Source organism: Aphis gossypii, chromosome 1 (genome assembly GCF_020184175.1).
Source record: "Aphis gossypii isolate Hap1 chromosome 1, ASM2018417v2, whole genome shotgun sequence".
NCBI lineage: Eukaryota > Metazoa > Arthropoda > Insecta > Hemiptera > Aphididae > Aphis > Aphis gossypii.
In genome coordinates, this window is record NC_065530.1 from 9,844,005 (window position 1) to 9,864,470 (window position 20,466).

Here is a 20,466-nt window from a genome sequence, read left to right on the forward strand (position 1 = left end):
TTTCTGTGAAAACCATGGTATTCAAATTTATTGTTATGGGCTTATGACAATTATTATTTATTCATATTTGAATAGTGGAAGCTCCGATAAAATACTTTGTACAAAGCTAATCGATATTTCAGGTATTATGTAAGTATAGGTAAATCGTAGAATTAAGTGTTCAACTTTTAAAAACGCATTTCATTCACCACTGTATACTCGCCACTCGGACACATTTCACATCTAACTTATTCATAATAAAGTAAACCTTATTATATTTGATATTAAATCAATCAAACAAGATATAATAATATCTAAATATCAAATAACTACAACTACCTATATAATATGTGTATATTATAACGATATCATAATATTTTATTGTATCGTATATTTATTTGTGTAACCCATAATATTAATATAAAAATAACAACGGGGCAAGTCTTATAAGTTTTTCGCCCCTTTTAAGCCAATACCATAATAATGATGATGATAATAATAATAATAATAATAATAATAATAATAATAATGGCGCTGTGGAAGAAAATATGTATAGGTAGTAGGGGACGTCTTGTCTTGACTGTCTGCTCGTCTTGACACGTCTGTTGCTGTTAACTGAGTGCAGTGCACATTATCTCGTCTCTGACGCCACATATATTTTATACTTGCACTCCTGTTGGACACCTGCAATAACTATCGAGAAAAAACATTATACATATTTCGTCGTCTTTGAGCACGTCACATTTTTATAATATGGCCACGGCATTCGTAAGTACCTTATTAATGTATTTTTTTCCAAATAGTATAATGATAATTATTTTAACAAACGTAACGATTATTTGGATAAAAAAAAACTAATATAATATAGATTATAGGTACTTTAAATAAAAAAAAATTGATAGGAAAGCTATATTTGTCTTAAATTTTTAACTATGACAAACATGTAATTACAACTTTGAATATTATGAAATAAATTATTTCAGTAGCTATATAAATAATATGATGCGCTTATAGTAATAATATGAAATACTACACCATAGTATATAAAATAATTATGCAATACTCATGTGTTTATAATGTTTTACACATAAGTGGAAATTGAATATAGAAAAACTACAAAATATAAAATGTAATTGGTAGGTATAAAGTTGCCTTTATACATTTAAAGATTTAATCTGAGCATTTTATCAAATGTTTGTTACATTTCAACTTAATTTTATATTTTTTATGTATAATTTTAAAGGGTGATTCACCAAACATCTTCATTCCCATTTTCACTTTAACAATGAATTATCGGATTATTTTATTTTGATTTTTGGAAATTTTAGGTAGGTATAATAAAGGAACATATTTTCAATAAGAATTTAAAATTTTATGATGCTTTAAAAGTTAAAATATCATTTTGTCAAATGAGAACACCATTTTTATTGAAATTTGTTAATCAAAATGATTTTTTCATAAATTCAAATTAAAACGAGTTCCTATAATTACAAAGTTATTTAATTTTTTTAGTATTAAATATTGATTAATTACAATCGCATTTTTTAACACATTTTAAAAGTATAATAAGGAGTAAGAACTACATTAAATATTTAATATTACGCATATATATATAAATATATTTTATATTAAATAATTATTAAAGACAATTATCTTTAGTAGTTACATTTAGTATAATAACTCAACAACTAATCGTTTAAATTTCAATCAAGATTTAAAAACATGATCTTTAAAACTTATACTTAAGATGTATAGTCAAAATTTAAATTTAAACAAATATGCATTATTAAATGATAAAAGTGGGGTGAGAATTCTTTGTAAATCAACCTGTAGGTTAGGTTAGTGATTTAAAATGTGCATGTTAAATTCAATTATACATCAATTATTAAAATTTAAAATTATAATTTATTATAAAACGTTTTATTTTTATTTTTAACACAATAAAAAATACAATTTTGCATAAACTTAACGAATAATATTTTAGCACAATTTTGCTATAAAAATAAATAAATATATACAATTTAATAAACTTTATATCCTAAAAGTATCCTATACATTCTTATGTTGAACATTCAATTATTCATAGGTGCAAAATATTATAACTATTTCAATGATTAACGGTGTTTGATATTGTTACGTATACAATATTCTTAAGGTAATACAAGATACAACATATTACGAATGTAAGGACTATTGTTATAAGTTTATACCTAAATTAGAAAACTACCCGTGTATGCTATTAAACATATAAATCATTTTATTACGTGAGACTTGGAAACAAGCCAATAAATCTTAAACAAATATAATATTTATTTTTAATACATTTTTAATTTGATTCTATTCATTTGTATTAGTGTGCACCTATCTATTGTTTTATTTTCAACGAAGAAACAATTAAGATTTATCTAATAATGTTTTTTGTATTGGATTTGAAAGAAATTTCCAACTAATAATGAAAAATATTAAAATAATATTCTGATATTCACATTTATTAATATTGTTTAATCTTATTCATTTTAGTTTTACATAAAACTATATGAAATCGACAATTATATTTATTTTTTGTTCATAAAGCAAATAAATTTAAATTAAAAAATACCTTTCATGAATTAATTTACATTATAGTAAAGTATATATTTTGATTTTATTAATATTGAACGTAGATATCGTTGTGAACTCATTAAAATAGTTACTAATACAATAAATATTAATATTGTAATACCTTATTAAAACTCTTAAAATACACATACTTTGTACCCAATACCCATTGTTTAAAAAAAAAAAAAAACTTAAAATTTAAACTTGAATACTCAATCGTTTCAAATGTGATTATGTGATCTCCTCATTACTGCAAAAACATATTATACACAGCAGCTATAGATAAATGTCAGGCGTATATTAATAGTACATTAATGTCAAAATGTTTTATAACTTCAACCGATATAAATAAACAAATTGAACTTGACACGGCTATTCGAGGTCAATTAATTTTCGGTAATCACACCCAAAGAAATAAAAACATCATTAAGGAGCGTGTAATATTATGTCCGATGCGTGTGATAGGTGGTATACTGTATCAATATACCGATCGTAGTTTTTCTTTTCATCGTCGAAGGTCAATCTTGCTTTTGCAAAATGTTTTATGCGCGTTCAACCCTGGTGGCTCGTTATGTTATTTTTTTATACCGTATATTATACTATATAGTATATACTATGTATATGAGTATAAAATAAACATATAAGCGCCGCACAACCTTGACAGTGCAAATTCAATGCAAGATGATATTATTGTGTCTAAGAAAAATAAGGACTATTATACATTCAAACACAATATAATAATGTGTACATGGCGTATAAATTTCAATTATTTTGAAAAACGTAGTCATCGTTAGAATCTAGTTTACATACGTCAACTGTACATGGACTGAGGCGAAGATGTTTATTGTTATTATTGTGTATAGGTACTAGCTGTGTACTTACCAAACGTCAGACGGACAAGTCCCGTTGGCTATACAGCTATATAGTAAATGGTTACAAAATGCATTATTTTCGACTAGCGATGGATAAATAAAAAACAATCCGCATTATTATATCTATATATAGAATACATTCGCACGGCGCTCTAAATTCGGTCGCGTATTCATTTGTATACGGGATGATAATTATAACAGGTTGACCGTCATAATAATATATGTGGATACGCGATAATTAAGTGATGCAACACAAACTGCATTATGCACCGTTTTTGATTTTGAATCTATGATCATTTTTACGAATCGAACGATTTTTTTTTACTCGTTAAGAGTATAGTTAACTCTTAAATATAAAACAAAACAATATTCAACGTGTAAGCAATTAAATTAATATTCGGCTTTAAATATTATCGGAAGGATTATATTAAGATCACAACTTTATTATAAGTATTTTAAATAGATTATATCATATTATAATATACCTACTCGTATTGGACAATTGAAAAATACACGTTTAAAATAAAATCGTGTCAATAATTGATAAAGCAATTTTATCAATCAGAATAAATTGTCGTTTTTATTCACCACAATAGGTATACCCTTATAACGTTTTAAATAACAATAAATCAGCAACTAATCGCATTAATGTACGATAAGTATTACAAACACAGAAAAAATTTAAATCGCTCGTATTTAACTATCGAGCGTCTCGCGTGATATAATCGTTTTAATAGAGTTAAATAACATTTGCGTAGGTTTTTGGTCGCAGCCCGAATGGGTTCACATTCACTTTTTAACTAGAGCGAATATCCAATGTATAAGTCGTATTTACTTTCGCCCAAAGCTACAAATTTAACACAGTTCTCCATTATTAGTTGTATTCATATTATTATTTAATAGGTTTGTTTTTTTATTATTGATCTTGAAGTTAATAAATTTCTGCTTTGAAAACTATAGACTATAGTCTATACTCTATAGCCATTAAAAATATTTTTACAGTTAATAATTATACATTAAATATAAATATTTTATTACATACATCTTATATATGTCTTCTTACATGTTTAAATTTAATTTCAACATTTGATCTTCCTTAAAGCAACTTAATATGCTTTCAAGATTTATAATTTATACTATAAATTATAAGCTTTTTAAAATTAATTAAAAATGTTACAATAAAAACACAAAATTTATTTCAAATCAATTATGATGAGGCGATATGAATATTATATATATTTTATGTAAGTAAATACTTACTGGCTGTAAAATACTTTTTTTATAACTATTCAATATTATTAAATTAAAAATGATTAGTGAAAGATTCTCTGATTCGTATTAAATTGTCAACACCGAATAGTGAATACATTTGAATGAAGGTATATAAGTTATAAATAGTAGATGAAAGTAAAACTTTAGTTTATTAAATTTAATACTCCGAGCATATAACCTCTGTTGAACTTTTAGTCTCAATTTAAATAGAGCTTTGAATACTTTATTAATAAATCGAAAATAGAATTTTATTTACTTAAGCTTCCGCTGACGTATAATATGTATCTGACATTTACGTATGAAGAACATTTTAAGCAAATCGCATTTCAAATTATATAACTAATTTATAGTTGTATGTGTATTATAAACATTTTTTATTATCAAAACACTACAATCAAATCGGTCTATTTAACACACGGTAGTGGTTTAATGGTTTAGTAATTATTACGGTAAAAAAGAATTTAAATTAAACAATCTCTAAAATATATACGTTGTACATAATAATATAACATAATAGAGTTAAAAGAACTTATACGTAAATAAACTTAACGAATGATGTAAGCTAAAATACATAACTATTGTAAATATTTTTTAAACTTAAATTTACGAGTAAAATGAGTTTATATATTATATATATATATTTTAATGATCGAACGAAATACCATTATTATAAATTTTAAATAGTTAATAAAGATAAAGTTGGAAAAAAAATATTATAGAAAGATTTTGAATTTACACTAAGCTGGTCACTAGATAGTTCAATTTCAACATCACATTAAAGAGGCTTAATAGTTATATTGCATTATTAGATCGGGCTAAACGTTAACATCCATTACATTGTTATCTAATTAGTTTAATCACCAACGCTTATTACAATATCTGGTTGACCGGTTCTTAACATTCATTCCGTTCATGACATTATTATCAGATTTCGCATTCTTTTTCAAAAATAATTAATACATCTTAAAAGTATAACTTACAGTAAGTATTTGTGTCATTTTTGATAATAATGTCCAATACGATGAATTATCATTTTAATAATTTTATTACATTTATTATTTTTAAAAATTAAATTTAAGCCCACGTATCTGATGAATCGTACAGATATTATATACTATAAAATATCTAATTTTCTAGCTTTAAATTCGAGAGATTACCTACATAATCCCTCTTATTTTTTTACAATGTTCTTGAAAGTCAATCGCTTAATTAATTTATAAAAATAAATAACGATAGGAACATGCCAATAGTAGACTTGCAAAGAAAAATAACGACAATCGAACGCATTTACATGTATAATATATATATTATTATATATATTAACGCGGTTAATGAACGTTATAAATGAAAAACGAAAACTGGTCGGATAATTTATTCTCAACAAATTGTAATGGCATAATAATTATTATGATAACATGATACTATAAAATGGTTCGATTATAAGAAAACACCTACTAAATACCAAACACATTATGTGTATTATATACCATAACGTCGTAATGCTGCACTGCGCAGCATGTCGGTTACAGTAAAAGGAAAGTCAACGATGACCTTCTTGCTGCAACATTAGTATATTTAGCGATTATAAATTATTGATCTAGATGCAGAATATAAATTGGCAACAAAACCATTATGTTGACGAAAAGTCTATAGAATTAAGTGAACTGGTTTTTTTTTTACATTTACGCTCAAAAATATATATTTATAAGATTATCTATCATAGCATAATAATATTAAAAACCATGAAATAATTACAAACAAACGATATCTAAAAATATTATATATGTTAGGGAGTTAAATATAGGTATATACATAATACTCATATATTTAGGGGGTAGAAACCCTTACTTATTAATAGACAATAGCTGTAACGTGTAGTTAAATTAATCGAAAACGTTGATGATTATGACTTATGCATGTACCCAGCAATTTATCAACGCTAGTCCCTATCGTGATAATTCATCCGGAATTCAAAATATTGTAGGTTATAAGTTTATAACTTATAATTTATAACTTTATATAGACGAATTATATAGGTACCTATATTATTAAGTTTAAAGTCACTGAGGCGATGGCGTACAGGAAGTTATTTGCGGAAATCGTGCTCTCATTAGATTTTGTAGGTGTAGGTAAATGGTATGCGATATACAAATGGTAAATGCCAGATTATCCTGAAATGTATTCTTGAGAAGTGTATATTATGTTACTTTAGTAGTTTGTTATCGCAATCGCGTCTTATTTTAAATCCTCCGGATTTAGAACTTAGGAGTAAGAAACTTTCGATCTACTATAGTACCTAAGTAGTTGTAATAAGTCCTGCCAGACCATCGAGATGATATTATATATCATCGTTAATCAGAATACTATGATTTATAATTGTAATTTATTACATTATTTTATGTTACTTATTACTTTGAAGAATTTTTAGAAATTTTAATGTTCAACCGACGACGGCCTCAGAGCTGGCTCTCGCCTCTCACTGCATCCATCCCGACAATTTCTATACTTTAATACCATAATACGTGTTGTGTAATTTAGATTTATTAATATTTAACGTGTATGTCAAAAATTAAAGGTTTGTTTAAGGTGAAATTTGGATTACTATCTATAGATAGATCAATATATTGATGCCAAATTTAATTTCAGTAATAAATGTTATACTTACAAATATTACAACTATATACTCTGTGATTTTAATTTGAAACTTAAAACACAATGGACTAAAACTGAAAATTATTTCAATAATATGTTAAAAATGGCAATATTCTGCAATTTAATCAAAAGATGAGTTTTAAGCTTTTTATCCTATATGATTTTATGTTGAATTTAATACGATTAGGTAATATATAACTTATAAATAAATCGTTCGAAATAAAGCATAATACGATTACACGAACAATTATGCCCTTGTACCTGAACCTAATATAGTACATGTAAGTAAAAGTCGTCGTTCATCGACGAACTGTTTTTTTATAGTTCGGTGATGTATACGATAGGGTGTCTCGTCGAGCAGTTTGTCCTCGTGTAACTATTACCTACTACGCCCTACCTACCAACTATTTATTACCATATTCGACCCGTCACCTGCCCAAATTTTACAATCTATACCTATTGGTTCAACTACACGAAAACTAATGTTTCAACTTAAAAGATTTTTTCATTAATAAGTTACTTATTAAATTATTAACGTATATATATATATATATCGGATGTCTCAGACGCTATGGCAAAACGAAAACAAATCATAGTATATTGTGTTTGTAGATAGATTTTTATGAGCTCTGAATCTCTGATAAACATATATAAACTTACAATATCTACGTATATTATATTATATTTATGTATTACCTAACCTCCTGCGACCGAGTGGATTGCAGCGTGCGTTAACGGGAGAAAAAAATATCGTGTGAAACCAACGAGTCATGATATTTTGAACGCATCCGGCGCGTAACGGTGCGGGACGACGTCGATTTTGGTATTCCAAACGTGGAATACTGCAATATAATCATATACATATACACTAAATATATACATAATATATATATAGAATAAATTGTTCGCACGGATTCGGAATAATAACAATAATAATCGATCGTCGACGGCGGCATCAGTGCAGGCCGCAGGGTATACCTGTGTCACGCCATATAGGTATAATATAAGTTATAACATAAGTATAGGCTATTCAAGTGCTAACAGACGACATTGAAAAGCAGAGTTGGGCAAAATGTATGTATACTTTATGTTTTCAAAAATATAAAATGCTAAAGCATATTAAATTATTATTTAGAATATTATTGTATGCAAAATAAAGATTTTGTTTGTTGAAATTTACTTGACTGCAAAATACGAAATAAATAGGTACATATAAAAAGAAATTATTCGATGTAACTATTGGCAATCAAATATAAATAACTACTACAGTAATTACGATGCATGAAGCATCGTAATATTATGATTTTAGATACACAATATACATATATGGTTATTCTACAGTTACAATATAATATGATGTGTAGATATTAGTACATTATATTATATCAATATTAAGTTATAAATATTACATTATTTAATACAATAAATTATTGGATTATAGAAAATACTATTGTATGAATAGAATTTTTTGGCTAGAAACTAATGTTTGTATAATATAAAATATATAATATGTTATTATAATATATTTTTATATTACATATTTCGGTAAAATAAAAATAACAACGTATTAAAAACGAAAAATACAAAATAAAATGTAAAAATATAGATTTCGAATAAATATTAACTAACTACATCAACTACATCAACTAACTAATCTTACATTACTATGTTGAAAAAAATTATCTTTTAAAACATTTCGGTGGGTGTGAGGTCTGAACTATAAATACGAAACGTGCCTAAACGGGCTAAAAAAAACTTTATATCGTATTATATCGGATTCCGATGATGGTATCGGCGCGTAGTTCGAACGTCACGCACTGTATAATAAACAATAACCGTTCGGACCCTCGCTATACGCAGTACATACCGTAATATAATAATATATATTATGACGTGGTGACAAGTTTGTTGCGTGTGAAATATTCCTGTCAAACCTTGCCAAATACACTGAGAAATAAAAAGTTTTAACATATTATTATGATACACAGAGTGCGGGTTTTGAGGTAAATTATAATATGTGACGTTCAATCGATAACAACTAACTTAGATAGGGTATTGGATTATTATTATGACGTATTGTCGATTGTCATTAAAATGATGATCATTTCTTCTTTGTGTAATACTTTAATACGTATATAGTTACCACACATTTATAACTAATCAGTCGTATAATCAGTGTTGAATAGGGATTAGAGTTATGGAAGCATAGGTACAACCCTCTGGCCTCTACGCCACAGTGCTGTTAGCTCAAGTTTGCTCATCCGTTTCGGTCTCATTAGTATCGCGTTACTCGTCATACACCTATATAGAATAGGTGTTACGTGGAACCCCAGGCATCCGATCGTCGTCTTTTAAATATGAATCTTATTTGTAAGCAGTTAATTACGCGTTCGCTTGTAAAGGATAACAATAAAAAAAAATCATACTGGCCCCTCGGCAACGTATAATGTACATACTGATGCGTATATATTATATAAATAAATTATAAATTATATTACTTATAAGACAGTAATCTACAACATATATACACACAATAACCGTAGTCGGACTATTTGGTCAACCACCCGCTACGTAAGAGGTCGATGTACCGCCACGCAATCTTCTTCAATGCATTCAAATACCTATCGACTAATCATTATAATATATATTATATAGTGTTACGCAAATTTAAACAGATTGCGTATTCCTAGTAAGTGGGTAATACGATTTTATCGTTGCGGAAAATTGAAAAATATTTGTAGAAAAAAAATTGTAACCATCGGTAAACGAATAATAAAATATACCTACACAGTACGCAGTATATATTATTATATGCACTTGGACATCGTCGTAACGGCCATTAATGATCAGGAAATAGACACGTGAAATACGTGACTGCATTGTTTCAATGAAACATTTTTTCTCTGTTCTCACTTTGGTGTATTAAGGTTAAATAAAAAATATTTAAAAAAAAAAAATAATAATAAAACCTCGATAGAAAGAATTCACCACGAATACCGTCTTGTCACATTCGTCCGACAGAGGCGATGCGACGAGTCATATTAAACAGGTCGTCGACTTAGAAATTGTATTGTTTTTTCTCTCCATTAACATAAATGTCAGAATATTTTTCGAATTTTCGATGTATTATATATAATTATCTTTATAAATAATAATAATTAGAGTTTCAAAAACAATACATGTACTCATTGTCTGCAGTTACCATACACATAATATGCTGTAGAATATTATAATATTCACACATAATAATGTAATATATTATTTAAAATGTTTAGTTACTCAATATACATTATCTATCGATTATCTAGTACATACTTACTACTTGTGAATTCTGATATTTTATTAAAGATATGATTATACCAATTACTAAGGCTCGGATTTTAAAGCATATGCTTCTTTTTTATATATGCGATAGAAATCTAATTTTTGTGCATAAATTCGTTTCACGTTATTCTATTTACAAATAAATCAATTTATTTTCGCTGTTTTATTGCTTTTTTCAATTATTCAAGCTCTGGATTTTTTATATGATTATTATGTTATAGTAATAAAAAAAAAAATTAATAAGAAATGAAAAATCCCGAAATACGGACTAAATGGTTATATTGGATTATTATTGTTTTCGTTATCGGCTTGATTATTAAATATATTAAACATATAAATTATCGACCTACACATAGCTTGCAGTACCTAAGATCAGTACGCCTATAACATCAATATTGATCATTTCAAAATTGAATATTAAGTGTTATAATTTGAAATCTCTTACCTATATGAAGTATGCACTGATCACTTAAATGGATGAAGAGCATTTGTTTTCTATGTATAAAAACATTATGTCGAACAGTAGAGTCAGTTTCACTACAGAAAATCTAGGGAAATACATGTGACAGATAATTATTTTTTTAATTTAAATTCATTTTTATAACTATAGTTCATGTTAATTTTTGATCATGGTATTTAAAAAAAATAAATATGCTTCTTTTTTGCTTTTTTTAAAACAATCATGTGCTTTTTTTGTTAATTATTTTAATTATTATGCTTTAAAAGCCGATCCCTACCATTTATCAATAGATTCTACTCATATCAAATTTGTTTAAAATATTATGATATCAAAGAGCTGTAATAATAACATTGTTTTCTTTCCATCTCGCGCGTAACTGTTATGGCAACAAAAATGTATCATGGATCTATGATTATGACTCTCTAGTAATGTTTAGCTTAGGTTTGGTAATGGACCAATTATAAGTTTTAAAAAGAAAAATATATTTTCCTGTACAACACCACATTGGCTAGGTATTAGGTTATTAGTGATTAAAAATAATAAAAATAAGTTAAATTAAAACATACCTATTATATACTTATATTTATAAAAATGAAAATATTAAAATACATATAGGAAATACATAGAAAATATCCTGCTTTATAAAACGAATAAGTTCGTAATAGGTTCATTTGCCTTAACCAGAGAGTCATGAGTTATAACTGTGGGATTACGGAATATCTTTGTAGCTACACTACGCAGACAAATAAATGTTGGAGTGTATAGTATTATAATATATTAATATGCATAACACACGAGCATTCACATGCTCACGTCATCATTAAAAAATATTATTATTACTTAGTTTTCGTGTTTTATTCATAAAATAATAATAATAAGTACTTAATAAATAATAATATGTTTTGAATCTGTAGCCTGCGCAGCTCGATAATTGTTTAATACAACCCAATGGTTACTCGCTATATCTGTTTATTATATTATTGTACTCACACTTTATTATTCTGATACATTGAATTGTATAACGCATATAACTTGTAAATGGATTTATAAGTATATAGGTAATAATAATAATGTATAAAGTATAAACTATTCAATTTTGCATTTCAGTAATTTGCAGATGATGGCGATTACATTAAAATTGTACACGCAATCTCATCCCCATAAATGCTCCTTATAACCTATGAAATAATTTACCTTTGAAAATAGTGACGGAAATTTAAAAACCCTGTCTGTTGCAGATCGTGTTCATCGCCACGTCCTTGGTGATGACAGTGGCGTTGGGCCAACAACGTCCCGTTCCGCCACCGTTTACTAGATCCACTCTGCAGAGTCGAGATGCCAATCAGCTAAACCTGGATCCCCAACAACCAATGCCACAACCATTCCGTAGGGTCTCGTTGCCTCTGTACAGAGGTCGAGGCTTCAGCCTGGATGGACAGGAGCCGATTAAACCTGTGTTGACTCAACAGACGTTCCAGCCGAGACCGGTCGAGAACTTCGACGGTGAAGCGGCGGGCAACGATGCGCCACAACCCACCAGACAAGCGCCGCAGCAGCAATTCGAGAGAACTCAACAGCAGCAAGTCGACAGGGTCCAACAACAACAACAAAATATTGACAGAGTTCAAGCACCACCTGAAAAACAATTCTCTGGAATTCGACCCCAGGTATAGTAAAATAAAAATAAAGAGACTCGGAGACCTACATTATTACATTATTTATTTATTATGTAACGTACAAAATGTCTGTTATTACTTACCTATTACTTTTTACTGTGATCCAGTTTATATGGATACAGTTTTTCTATATAATTCATAAAACTCAAGTCTAAAATATTCTCTGGTTGATTCGTTGATTATTTAAATTTTTACATTGTTCTAAATTTAAAACATCATGTAGTTGATTATAATTTCAATATTATTTTAATTTTAAGTCATATATTATATAAAATAATTACATAATTTAAAAATACTAAATAATAATATATTGACCTAATAATTTACCAGTTTGTTAACAAATTCAAAATAATCTAGATAATTCACAGTTCTATCTATAATAATCATATACGAATTTATACGTTACAGTATTCCACCACTATTGCGTATATATAAATAATATAATATAGATTTATAATGTAATAGCTGGTTACATGAATAATCCGAGCTTATTATTGTAATATAATTTTAATTATTATTTAGCCGCAGATACAACCTATTGAAACTCAACCAAACTTCGTGAGAAAGGTCGTACAGAGGCCGTTGAAACGTGTTCGAGTCACTGAAGAAACTGTATCTAAATCTCCAGAAACGATTCAGAGATTGAAACTCGAACGAACTGAGTCTGCCGACAAACAACGGGCAAAGAAACCGGTGTCTCAGGTACTATATTAATTATTTTTGATTTTTTACACGACGGACAAACATACCTATTACTTTTCTACAAATTCTAATGGATTTATCACTCTAAAGACTATGTAGGTGTTTTTTATTGTTCCGTTGACTGTTGAGACATTATCACATTTATAATCACGTACCTTCTATCAACTGACAGTTGCTGTTAGTATTTTTTAGCATAAGGCTTTAAGAATAAGTTATCATGAACTACAGCAGTTATCATTAAACTATCTTCTAACAACAACTGCCTCGATCCTAGTCATAGGACTCATTCAAATAACGTAATAGCACAACGTAGAAATTGCCTTTTACTTATATACTTCCTTGATCACTCGCTCACTCAACATTTAGATAAAATCCTATAATCCAAACGTTTTGCCTGACGCATATTCGTGACTACTATCATCTATTATTTATTTATTATTATTATTATTATTTTTAATATCGTATCATCATAGATTATGCTGATAAGACTTGACTTTAATACATTTAATACAAATAAATAAAATATGTTTTATCGAGGTGACTATTTACCATAGTTAACATACAATACTACACTATCAAAGCATTAACAGTAGTAAGTGAAGACAAAATACGATCGCTTGTCATTAAATTGCATTTATATTTATCTAAGTGGATTTTAAACCAGATTATCTTCATATAGAAATTCAAAACCAGTATTTAAATTATCAATGCATTTCCTTTTCGTGGCTTATTAAAATAACAATAAGCATGCATATATAATACATTATATATATATATATATATATATATATTATATATTGTATAGCGTATCTTTAGTTAAGACTTCGAATACAATGGTCAATGGTGCACTGAAGCACTCGAAAACCATTCGACAAGAACAAAATGATTGACAATACTAAATAGATAGGATATAATATAATGCGTATAGTGAAAAAACAGAAATTATTTTTTAATGATATCTTAATATGAATTGTCTTTTAGATAAGTGAAAAAAAATAATTAGCTTTCAACAACAATAAATCATAAAGAAAATTACGTTTTCGATAGATATAATTCACAAAATTGACCTTTTTACGAGTATATATATTATATATATATTAAATATAAAAGTACATTTGTGGTGTCTAGTTATACACTAATACCTATGAATACTTGTGAAATACAGCCGGTGTTGGCCAGATATATAAAAAATTAACGATTTGAAATCAAAAAAAAAATGAACCACATTCAAGATAATATAAATATGACATCTCATTAACGGCGAAACTTCAAAGATTTTCGAAAGTATATAATAAAAAAAAAACAGGTGTATCGGTAAAAAATTATATTTTTATATATTCATATAGTTTAACTTTTCATATTTAAATTATTAATTGGGTATAAAAGCAAAATAATTCTTATGTATTCATGTGTATACATTTTTTTTTTGTTAGCTAACTATTTTTTAATTATTTTAACATGATATCATGATCATTGATTACTAACTAATTATTGTACCTATCACCTATGTGCGTCTGAATGATTTTAAAAATTAAAAATTAAAGTAGATATTAACTATTTTTCTTTTGCTATACTTTACACAAAATATAGTCAATAATAATAATAAAAAATAATTAAAAAAATTCAAACTCAAATATTTTTATAGAAAAAGAAATAATATTTGATAATAATACCTATTTAGGTAAATAATACCGTTTAAAAATAATACCATCAATCGTAATAAAAATAAAATAACAACGTATCTACAACCTAAATTATATAATGAAGTATAGACATCTAATTGTATAATATTGCTATTGAAAACATTAGCCAATTACAATTTTGAACTAATCCGAAAAAAAAGTGTGTAATTACTAATTATACGCGATGTCTATTAAATAGCGTGTTTAGTGTTTGTTACCTACTGTACAATTAATTTATTATAAAAAAAAATAAGAATTAAGTTTATTCTTATATTATTCAAGATATCATGAGATCGTATTATATAATATGTAGGTAATAGTAGAACGTATATTATATATTATAATACACGCCTATAATACGCCTATAGTATAATATATTCTATAACATAAATCACAAATTAAATTATATCTCTGTGTCACTGATAAAAATATGGAGAAAGTTTAATTTCAAAATTACACTCACATTCGATTAACTGACGTACTTACCAATAATTTATAAGGACTGGACATTTGACATATTATTATCTATACACATTACAAATATAATCAGTAAATTAATCACCAATCTATGATATTATCAAATGATGATATAACAACTTCAAAATAACTAAAGCGCATTATATGGTCAACGCACCAGACAAGGAACAACAGTGGAAATAATAGGGTTAGAATATTTTTGATTTGTGATAATTGATTTGTTATATTATGAACTCACGCACCAAATATCGTCTATGTGTATATATATATAATATGTAAAAGTCTCAACAGACTTGAACACCGCGCAAGGCGCACATACGAATTAAAATTACGCTTTCGTTGAAAAACATTCGAAATGGTGTCTAGGAGATTCATGACTTATCGTGTATATTTATTATTTATAGTATTATTCTATACTTTTTAATAATAATAATAATAATAATAAAATTCAATTTGAATCTTGACAACAATAATATTATATTTATTACGATCATCACGTTTCCTGTTACAGTTGAATTTTACACCACAAACCTGACATAATAAAATTATATTGTTAGGTATAACTACAACCACATAGAGTATGAAATACGAACTACTTTAAAAATATATTTGTCCCATTACTTACAGATACTATGTTACATGAATAAAAAGATCATATCCCGTTTCGCCGCCAGTTTATTTCCATTTCACCGCCTTGGCGTTAATTTCTAAAATTATTTTTACCTCAAAACTTAGTTATAAGTTTATGACTTATGAAATGTACAGTGATAGATATATAGGTAGAAGGTACGGTGGAAAATCATATGCAATTATCTTAACACAATATTATCTGAAGTTTTCGATTGATAAAAAATTGATAGTTTTATAAATAAAATAATAGTGGGAGGTAACAAAGTCGAGTACATCATCACTGTGGGTTTCGCATTTGTCTATGAAGTATCAGATATCTAATAATACAATAATAATTGGCAGCAATTTAATATAATATATTATCTAAACATCAAAAAGGTTTTGTTTTTAATAAGTATTATTTTAGAATAAATGATACAATGAAAATAAAAAACATTGAAAATGCATCGAAAACTGTTGAGTTCACGCCACGTTTTTTTTATTTAATTTAACTTTCATTCAGTTAAAATTAAGAAAATTAAATTAAAATAATTTATAATAAATATCTAAACTTAAACAAAGAATTTTCAGTAGTTAGAAGACACGACTACAAGAGTCACTAAGTAACACAGATGGAATAAATTGATCACTTGGACAATAATTATATATAAGTTATTACTTAATTAAATACAAAAAATTATATTATTAAGTTAATTTAACAAAACTGACATTTAAGTTACGATATAGTTAACTATTATTTTTGAAGTGATGTTTCTTATTTTTATTATTCAGTTACATTGATTATTTATTTGTGTAAAAGGTAAATATAATATAATATCGCGGTGTTTATTACCTACATCGCAGGAAAAATGTTATTATTCATAAATATAATTATTATTTTCAATAATGCTTAAATAATATTATTTGAAATGAAATAATACAATCGGGGTCAATTTTGACAATAGTAATACTCATACAACACTAGGTAGTAGGTACTAAGTGTATGTTTATATACATTTTTATTTTGAATTTTAATGTAATATTCTAATTGACTTGTCACTTGTAATTTAATTTTGAATTGCTTTTATACTTTAAATTCCATAATACAAATATCGTATTTTATCGACTGAAAACTCTTTTGTGTAGTTCAATAATACAATTCCTCGTACCGAACTTTAATTTCAATTTAAAAAATAAGTTCAACAAAATTAAACAGTGGAAAAATAGGAACTAATCAAATTTCATACTATACTATACCCGAACTTTAATAAACTCAGATTTAAAAATAATTTAATTCGAAATTAAACACGAAATTAACTCAAAAATACATTTAAAAATGGTTTGAATGCATTTTAATTGCTCAAAATATTGATTGTCAACTGACCTAATTAAATAAAAAAGTTCTATTGATTTTTACTTTAGAAAATTAACATAGGTACTTGGTTGTATGAGAACCATATCTACCTATATTGAATTGTGAATTATGTTTCAAAAAAAAAATGTTTATGTCACTAAACAATAACTTGTAATAAACTAATAACAATAAATTAACTAAAAATTAAAAAAAAATTGTATAATTATAATATAACCTTTTTATTTATTTTTTATACTCGTACATCTATAAGTAAATGACCAGGCATTTAATTAAATGTCTATAGGTGGATAGTGAAATCGCATACAAATCAAATTCTTTGACTATATATGCCAATGTAGGCGTTCAGTAAAATGCCTGATTTGACTTTATGACTATAGGTACGACATATTATATAAGGTTATACATACATTACCAACCCTGCAGAATGCACTGCATTATGGTGTCACCTTTAGTACGAGATAATCGACCGAATAAATAATATTATAATATTATAATAATATATCTTTAACGTGTGACATACATTGTCGTATAAGTTTGACGTATCGCGATATATATAATATGTATACTTACCTACGCTGCAGGTGTTGAAGCGATACAGGGACGACAACCCAGACGGCAGCATCACTTGGGGCTTCGAGAACGACGACGGCACGTTCAAGGAGGAGACCATCGGAGTGGACTGCGTGACCCGCGGCAAGTACGGTTACGTGGACCCGGAGGGCGTCAAGCGCGAGTACTCGTACCAGTCGGGCGTCCCTTGCGACAAGGACAGGCGACCGCTGTCCGGGCCCCAGCAGGAGCAGGGCGCCGGGTCGTCGGCGGTGCAGGAGGCGCAGGCCAGCGACACGTACGGCTACATAGACTACACCAAGAACCAGTACGTCATGGCCAACGGGCAGACGATCAACTTGAACGGCATGGCCAAGAACCGAGCGCGGAAACCGGTGGTCCGGAAGACCGTGACGCCCGCGCAGCACTCGGCCGACCAACGCTTCTAAAAGTCGTCTTCTTAAGTCGTCACTCGCCCCCCCGTCGTATATAATAATGTAATATTATCGTGTATCGCGTATAGGCATCCCAAACCGCAGCGTATTATTGTTAGTATATTATTATGTTATATCGATGACGGCGTATTTTAGCGGATACACTGCAGCTGATCGGTACTCGAAATTGGAAAACAAAATCTTAGGGACACGCTTAAAAACTCGAAGAAACTCAATATTATAGCTATCGTTTACGTTTTAGAACGCCGCATCTATAAATGACTTGAGAAATATTATATCGAAAAACAAAAAGTAAAAATACAATTTTTTCCGAAAACGTTTTGTAACGACTTATAAAGTTACGCAAAAGAAATATTTTCAAAAAATTAGTGTTTTATTTTTGAAAAATAACGTACCTAAGTTACTTTAAATGGAATACTCGATAGATACCTAGCTATAGTAGCTTTTATGCAATATCATAATTTTGTGCAAAATTAGGAGCTCCGTTCTCCACGCCAATTATTCGAGTACTGGCTGACGGCTGTATAATAGTAATACAATGACTTATTATTTTTCTATAAATTAAATATTATAATTTTAACGTTATTACGTAGGTATATTATATTATGATGGCCGCTGCCACCTAAGTGTCACGCCTGACGCTTCACTATTTTATTATTATTATTATTATTTTGTAAAAGATCGTGTTTTATTTTTAAATTATTTTAGACAGATATAAACATAATTTTGTGTAGACATTATAATATTAGACACGAACGTGATATAAATAATTATGTATACGCCGCAATTATGTTATATTATATACGAAAAAGTAGACTGTTTTTTTTTTTAATATAATACATACAATATACATAAGAATATTACATACGTACCTTCGTTTTTTTTTTAAATTTTTGTTTATTTATTTACATATAGGTAAACTAATAATTAAAACACTCTTAAACACATTTTCCAATGAGTAAGTTTCAATACAAAAATAAATAAATCTATTTCAAAATATTTCAAGTCCTTATTTGAGTGCTCTTCGGGACCAGTTTTGTCTACTAACTCCAGATAAGTTATGAATTTTATTTACGGTTTTGTTGTCATTTTGAATGATTTTATATTGGTATACTAAATACGGAAACAGTTACCAACATAGGTATACAAAAGAATAAACTTTGTTTACAACCCTGAGGATTCCTAGAAATTTGATTTATTTAAATAAAAATAATCCGAGGAAATCGCTCTGCTGTATATTTTTCTGTAAAATATTACTTAGTTTTGTGAAATAAATGAACACTGAAACGTTAAAGAACTATGATTACCTATTATCAAATATCAATTATAATTATTATAAGGTAAAATACCTTATACTTATTATCTAGTACCTACTACCTAATGGCGAATATTTTACTGTGCTAGTAGTAGATACTCATTACTCATATAGAGAGCCACCGACATCGGTAGACAGTCTATCGATTTTTTTTTTTTTACAGATTAACATACGGTATTTTTAATCGTTGATCAATTATTAAGTTCATTTAATAGTTACATTTCTTGAAAATTACTAATAATTATTTCAAAGAATACTAAAAAAGTAAAAAAAAAAAAAACATAAAAATCAGTCATTATTATAATTACAAATAAATTTATATACATAACTACATAAGTATACCAGTATACGTACTTCATGTAGGTATATGTCTAATAAATTGTTTTACATAATATGATATTTATATTTTATATGCCTAAACAACATATTATACCTTTAATAGGTACTTATGTATAAAACATAATATCTT

At 27.4% G+C, this 20,466-nt stretch overlaps 1 protein-coding gene across 1 annotated transcript; it reads left to right on the forward strand.

Annotated features, from left to right (window-relative positions):
* Positions 1-546: 546 nt before the first annotated feature.
* Positions 547-19,549, forward strand: LOC114125654 (uncharacterized). Its single transcript, XM_050198631.1, has 4 exons — positions 547-747; positions 12,396-12,824; positions 13,356-13,535; positions 18,260-19,549. Exons 1-4 carry the CDS (start codon positions 733-735, stop codon positions 18,674-18,676), a joined length of 1,041 nt encoding a protein of 346 aa, XP_050054588.1. The 5' UTR covers positions 547-732; the 3' UTR covers positions 18,677-19,549.
* The last annotated feature ends 917 nt before the right edge of the window (positions 19,550-20,466 follow it).

Coding starts and splice junctions, on each gene's coding strand:
- LOC114125654 (XM_050198631.1), top strand. Junction 12,825..13,355: donor TCTCTGGAATTCGACCCCAG/GTATAGTAAAAT, acceptor ATTATTATTTAG/CCGCAGATACAACCTATTGA. Junction 13,536..18,259: donor CAAAGAAACCGGTGTCTCAG/GTACTATATTAA, acceptor CCTACGCTGCAG/GTGTTGAAGCGATACAGGGA.